This window comes from Colius striatus, chromosome 2 (assembly GCF_028858725.1).
Source record: "Colius striatus isolate bColStr4 chromosome 2, bColStr4.1.hap1, whole genome shotgun sequence".
Taxonomy (NCBI): domain Eukaryota; kingdom Metazoa; phylum Chordata; class Aves; order Coliiformes; family Coliidae; genus Colius; species Colius striatus.
The window spans coordinates 93,938,313-93,945,417 of NC_084760.1; the positions used below are offsets into that span (position 1 = coordinate 93,938,313).

The window sequence follows — 7,105 nt, forward strand, 5'->3', positions numbered from 1 at the left end:
TTGGGATTCCTTTCTGCTGTCAGCACAGACAGTCTGCTTTAAAATCCTTTTCAGTCAACATTTCTTCCCGTATAGCAAGACATCTGTTAGTGAACTTTGTTCCTGTTTATGATATGCCAAAGTCCTAAAGGCAATATTGATTGAAAGAGAAGGTTCTTTGAAACTCTTATATAGGACTCTTAATATTATAAGCTGATTTTTCAAGTCTTAAAATATTGCTTTTCTCTCTCTTTGTAGAATGCGTGTCAGACTATCTTAAAAAGACTTGAGCCGATCAAACAGTCTAATCCCAAAGGATCCTGGGAAAATTGGGTAAGCTGTTTGTCATGTCGGGACACCAATGGGCATTGTCAGAGATTGTTTTAATTGGCAAACCTTATATGCATGTATATCCTCCAGGCCTTCTGCACCTCGCTAGCAAAGGCAGTGAAACACAAATTTGTCAAGAGAAGTAACCAAAACTTGCAAGAGGTCATCCTCAAAACATCATCGCTTTAATACTGAAATTTCCTGGAGCTTGCCTATGATGAACTTGACCAAATAGAAGTCTTGAGTGGTTACACTTATTTTTCTAGTCAGGATACAGTCTTGTACAGGAAGAAATCTGATTTGTAGTGAAGTGGTTCTGTGACAAAGATTAATTTTTGTTGCGCTGCCAGCCACCTCTTGTAGTGCTCTTGGACTGCAATATCTCTGTACCCTCAATAGTAGAGATGGGTGTGCTGTAAGACTCTCAAGCATTTTCAGATCCATGCTCTTCTCTTCTTTGTAAGAGCTTTGACTTTGTGATTTGGAAGTCAAGATAGGATTTCCCTTGGCCTTTCTGAACCCAAGATGACTGGCAGTTTAACCTTTGTCTATGAGGCTGAAAGGCTAACCTGTAGCTGAAAGCCAAACACGAGCAAGTCTTATCCCTATTCCAGTGGGCAACTTCTGCCCTTGGGAGCTGCTGATGGGGCTATTTGGAGAAGCAGCTGCCTCATGATGTTTCCCTTGGCACTGCTGGTGCTGGGTAGCATGACAGTTGTCTGTCACTGGACACCTTCTGTTCATGCTCTCCTGAAAAAATGTTTGGGGTAGATATTTTGCAGGGACTGGTTGGACAATTACTGTTTTCAAACTCTTGTTCAATTTGCCAGATTAAAACTGCCTATGAGAACTGTGTCAGCCTGTCAGCCACTGGGTTTTATAGGTGAGTGAATATTCATACTGCAGAGACACAGCTCTTACTTGATTGCATGGGTTGCATCCAGGGAAATTCAGGGAGGATTTACTGCCACTGTCCCCTTGCAACTGCTTTAACTTAGGGCTGCATTCCCTTCTCTACAGACAAGTGTAAAGCTGAGGTTAACACTTTCCTGGCTGGGAAGAATTGGTTCCTGATGGAGTGCAGCTCTTGGGACCAAGCTCAGATTTGAATCTGAAGCAGATTTAACTTCACTCTAGCTGACCTAGGTCTGAGAATGCATAAATGAAATCAGAGCTTTGCCTAGAACTCTGCTCTTTGTCAGCCTCGTGACTTAGTGTTGCACTAGACCCGTCATGCAGGGCAAAAGGAGGTAAGGGTTGTCCTTGAGGACAAAGCTACTGACTGCAGTTGGCTGCAGTGGTATCCTGTCTGTTGTGATATGCACGAGCAGACACCACTGTTTTCAACTTCATTCTCCCACTTTAAACTCTTTCTGGATCCGGTGCAGTTCTGAAATGAGGCACTTTTCTTAGTCAGCTTGACTGCTGGAGGAAAACGGAGATCCATCATCTTTGAGGCAGAGGAGCTGACATGAAAAAACTAAACACAGCTGAGAAGAGCCCGTTTAGGACTAAAATACAATATGAGCTCATTTCTGTTCCATCTCTGAAATGCGTTTTTCTCTTAACCAAGTGACTGTCAGTATTTTAATAAACAACTTTTCAGATGCACTGTTTAAGTAGACAGGTACAGAGTTTGCCATGAACTGTGCTTAGAATCAGTTCTTAGCTTAATTCACTTTCTGGTTCAACTTGATTAGGCTCTGAAATGTAATGACCTCTAAGAAACATTCAACTGCACTCTAAAAGCAAAATATTTGCTGCTGTACTGGTGGCGATGAGTTCATAATAGTCATCAAAAGCTCTGAGAGTCATAGGAAAATAGAGATTTAGTTTGATAGTTTCAGGCAAGTTTTGGAATACAGAGCATATTAAGGAAATTTCTATTTATAGCTGTTTACACTTTTCTGCATGGGGTTGACAGAAGGGATGGAGAAAAATGAATAAGGATTTTGATAAGTTGCAGTGTTTTTGTATTCATTTTGACTGTTCATGGAATGAAATATGTTCTTGTTTTCTCTTGTGTCAAGAATTCCTGACCTTGGCTATGACTTTGAAAAGAATGAAGGGAAACCATTCTGCTACTTCAGTTATGGTGTTGCTTGCTCTGAGGTTGAGATAGATTGCCTGACAGGTGACCACAAGGTGAGGAGGTCAGCAGTGAAATACCCTTCTGTGTTTAGGCAAAGGAAACATTCACAGGGAGTTAGAACAAATACTGGGTGTCAGCTTATTCCTCTCTCTGTCATTGGTCTAGAGTGACCTTCAGTAAATTTCTTAACTCCTCTGTTCCACAGTTCAACAATCTGTAAAGTATACTGAAATGATAACTATCTACCCCGTGGGGATATTAGGAGGCTTAATGAACGATTGCAAAAGTTATTGCATTTGCTTAAGTACGAGATAGCAGCACTGTGTTAGCACAAAAGAACATAAATATACTGGAACTGAGTTAATTATTAAACATAGCACTGAAGACTTTTAGAAAGAAAGAAAAAAGGTAAAAAATACTAATCAGAATTTGACCTAGATGGTTCTGCTCAGGTACAGAGCGTTGACGCTGGTAGCTTGGAGCTATTGAGCTACTGGATTATTGGGTCAATTGAATCTCTGGAGTTTCTTTGGGAACCTTTGATTTACCATGGGGATGAAGTCACATTAGAAGTCGGTATAAAGAGCTGAGCACTGGCCAAGCATGGGAAATGGTTAGATATGTTACTCCTCCTCATACAAGGCCATGACGTACCATTTTCCGTGTTCTGTGATGATCTGTGTTTTGTTTCTACCTTTTAGAACATTCGCACAGACATTGTTATGGATGTTGGTACCAGTCTGAACCCAGCCATAGATATAGGACAGGTAAGTGAAATAGCGCTGTTATTTCCACTATGTTAAAGCCATCACACTACTCTTAGGCTTTTCTAGATGAGCCATTATCTCCCTCCAGGTTGTGCATTTGAAGCTTGGGTATCCAGTGAGACATATCAGGCTAGCTATGAAAACCAGTTTGACCTACATTTAACTATGCAATAGACACAGAATTTTATTGGAAAATATCCTGTTGGGTTTTCTTTTTGCCTTGGATATCAAGATTACAGGATATTCTCCAGTTACCACCACAGTGATGCTTTTCAGCATCTGCCTTACCTAAGAAATGAATACATATAATACTAATGCGATGGAATATACTCATTCTGGGCTCATTTACTACAACACAGCATGTGAGACTATATCGCACATCTGATTTTTTTAATACTCCTATCAATATCAAGTCACATATAATTCATTGAAAATTCTGTGAATAAAGAGTTTAGGGTAGTAGATCCTGTCCTGCAGCTCCTGCTGTGTAGGGATTTCAATAGGAAGCTGGACCAGTCACTTCGGCAAATTCCTTGGCCAGGGGCAAGCTTACTTTCATATTTTGTGCAGTAATAATCACAGTGACACCTCTCAGCAAATAAAGGTGATAAACCTTTACTTCTTCTTGTCCTTTGAATTACCAGCAAATACAACTCATTCAGTCTTAATCTGCCTGTGAAGGAATCAATATTTCGGCATCAATTTTTTTTTCTTTTCTTGTTTTTGCTTCCTTGTTTCATCAGAAAATTCCTGTCCTGTGTTTACAGCATGTGCTTGCCCGTGTTTGTAAATTGCCTCACCTGCCAGGGAAATGCAGCCACATCTATATGGGAACACAGATATTGTGCAAAGGTGCCAAGCTGTACTCAACAGAAGGGGCAAGGGCTAAGAGATGGAAAGTGGGGAAACTGGTCAGGAGGAGAGGTCTGAAAACTCTGGTGAAAATCATCACTACTTATGCTTGTGAAAGGTGGAACATCAACAAAAAGAATGTAACCTTGTTTGGATGTGTTTGTAGATAGAAGGGGCATTTGTCCAAGGTCTGGGACTCTTCACCATGGAGGAACTGCGCTATTCTCCTGAAGGGAACTTGTACACTCGAGGGCCTGGGATGTACAAAATCCCAGCATTTGGAGACATCCCGACAGAGTTCTATGTGTCCCTTCTCCGTGACTGTCCAAACAGCAAGGCGGTTTATTCATCCAAGGTATACCAGGGAGGTCTGCAGGCCTCCTGCTGCCCTGTAATTCTGTGAAGCTGAGTGTGATAAAGTAATGATGCGTGTGTCTAAATAATTAATCTTTTTATGCTGGCTTTATTTTGGGGTCAAGATGTATCCCCACTCCTTACCAGAAACATGTATCCTATCCTTTAGAGTTAGGAAGAACTGAAATGACCCACACGTTGCCCCCCTGATTGTCTGTCCATTAGAGAGAGCTGAGGTGGCTTTGCTGTGCTGGTTTTGCTGTAACAGAGGCCGCCAGCCCCACCTGCATGTCAGCTACCTGCTTGCCCTCCCCTGGCACCAGAGCCATCACTGTGGATAACACTTCCAGCAGTATCATTTCCCTAGATCTGGTATACCAAGGCCTTGTGTCTGAGTTTTTAATGTTTGCTTTCTTTGCTGTTTTACAGTGTTCATGCCACCCTTAAAGGTCTGTTATTAACCCACGTGTCCTTCAGCTGTTACCACTGCAGTCAGTGCTGTTCTCTACAGTTAGTGAGGGCTGCATAGAGCAGAACTGGATGTGCAGCATCAATTAATTTGCTTTATTTATGGTTCAGCAGAGCATTTAGAGAGGTCATCCAGCGTCTGTATTTGCCCGGCCTGCCTTCCTACAGTTTCTTATCTTCCCTTCATCCACAGGAACATTTTCATCAATGAGGAGAACTTTTTGAGTAATTAGTGCTAATGACAGAATTAAGAAAAAAGAATCTGGCAGAGACCTCTTATACTTGTGTAAACTCTGAAGGAGTCATTTATGCTAGTTTGTAAGGAGCTCCAGTGCTGAAGGATCGTGCTCTCTGCTCAACGAGTTAATCTATTTTTTCCTTCATAGCAGCCTTGCTATGTCAGAAACCTTGAGTTTTCCTACTGTTTCTTCTTTAAATGGACTGGGGGTTGTTTTAGCTCAGTCTTTCCTCACTGACCACACCTGGCAGACTAGAGGCTGTTTTAGCTTTGTGTTTCCTCACTCATCATATCTGGTAAGTGAGGTTCCCATCTGGAATGCAAAGGACTGGTTTGACTTGATCTTTCCTTCCTGATCGCATTTGGGAGACTGAGAAGGTACACAGAAGGAATGTGAAATGCAAATAATTCCTGATTGTCACATAGTGCTTGCTCATTTTTCTGTCAGCCTCATCAGTCTTTCCAGGATGAGGACTGTTTTGGGCTGCAGCCTCACTCTTGCTTGTGCTCCGTCTAGGCTGTGGGAGAACCACCTCTGTTCCTGTCAGCCTCAGTGTTTTATGCCATTAAAGATGCCATCTACTCAGCACGGAAGGATTCTGGTGTGAATGAACCATTTAGGTTGGACAGCCCTGCCACCCCAGAGAGGATCCGCAATGCTTGTGTGGACATCTTCACCAAAATGGTAACAGTTTTTGGTTTTGTAGTCTGCTCTTTAGCCAGTTTCCCCTCTATGGCCCTCCAGCGGCCCAGATCTGGGACGAGGACAGGATGGGGAGGCTGTGGCCCTGCTGAAGCAGATGAGTTTTATTTCATAGGTATTATCCTTCATTTAAAGTGCCACTAAATCAGAGGCAAATCCACAGACTTGCATTGCTAGGGCCTCCATTGCAGGAAGGGCTGACACGCAGTATCACTGGAGTTGGAGTTCATCCCTTCATTCTCCAAGTGCTGTCTGTAGAACCAAGGCACCAATTTGTCCTGATGCTTCTGACTATTATCCCTTAGGGGATCACCACCACTAACATATCTTGGAGGCCCACTTTGTGATTTAGTGGTGCTCTTCAGGGAGGGCGGGAGAAGAGACTGCTTATGAAAATGCTCACTTCTCCTGAATGACATAACCACAGGAGTCTCTTTAGAGGCTGTGGGCCTGATCTGAAGGATTGCAGGAGTTAACCCTGCCACTGTCCCTTCATGGTCTCCTCCTGTGTGACAGTTGTGCAGGGCTGCGTAGGAGTGGGGCCCTACACAGAGTCCTGCTCATTCCTATGTGACTCAGAAGACACAAACTATCTGTCTGCATGGGTATTCCCAGGTTTTTGTCAGCTTGAGTCCCACTGTGGTTAACAGCAAAACTTGGATCTCTTAGTCCTTCTCACCTAACGCCTGCATCCCTGTCTGGGGAGAAGGTCTCGGAAACAGTTTTGAGAACGGGCACAAACTGTTGCCTGTCAGGCCTTTGGCTAGAGCCAGGCACAACCTCTTACCAGAAGTGCCATGAGACATGTCTCTGCATTTTGAAAGACTGGGATACAAGCTCAGACCTTCAATGGTTCAAAGTCACTCACCTCAAAGGGTGCATGATGAGGCATGCCAAACCCTGGCCGCGACCCTCATCTGTTGCTAACTCTTGGTTTTGTTTTGTTGTTTTTTCTCTTTGCAGTGCCCTTCTGCTGAGCCAGGGACCTTTAAGCCATGGTCTGTTCGTGTGTAAAAGCGAAGTTTGAGGAGCAAACTCTCCTCATGAAACTGAGCTTACATCGGAGGGACCACAAGGCAGGACTATAAAGGAAAAAAACCCACATCTGTGTTCACATGGCTCATCCACTGATTCACAGAGCTTTCACATTTAATTGTCCAATCATTGTTCTCTAGGAGAGGGAATTGCTGCCAGATTGTAGCTGTGACGTAAATTCTGATGAAGAGTAAGTGGAAGGTGATGTTACTCAGGTGTAATTGAAAAAAAAAATGTTGCAGGTTTAATTTTAGGTTTCTGCCAGGATGGGACACATGCTTATTACA

At 43.0% G+C, this 7,105-nt stretch overlaps 1 protein-coding gene across 1 annotated transcript in view; it reads left to right on the top strand.

Annotated features, from left to right (window-relative positions):
* The window catches only part of XDH (xanthine dehydrogenase), a 49,959-nt gene extending 43,162 nt beyond the window's left edge, over nt 1-6,797 (top strand). The window contains exons 31-37 of the mRNA XM_061989640.1: nt 238-312; nt 1,140-1,192; nt 2,340-2,454; nt 3,103-3,168; nt 4,187-4,375; nt 5,598-5,765; nt 6,747-6,797. Of these exons, the coding sequence (XP_061845624.1) occupies nt 238-312; nt 1,140-1,192; nt 2,340-2,454; nt 3,103-3,168; nt 4,187-4,375; nt 5,598-5,765; nt 6,747-6,797 (717 nt within the window). The remainder of the gene's footprint in view (nt 1-237; nt 313-1,139; nt 1,193-2,339; nt 2,455-3,102; nt 3,169-4,186; nt 4,376-5,597; nt 5,766-6,746) is intronic.
* The last annotated feature ends 308 nt before the right edge of the window (nt 6,798-7,105 follow it).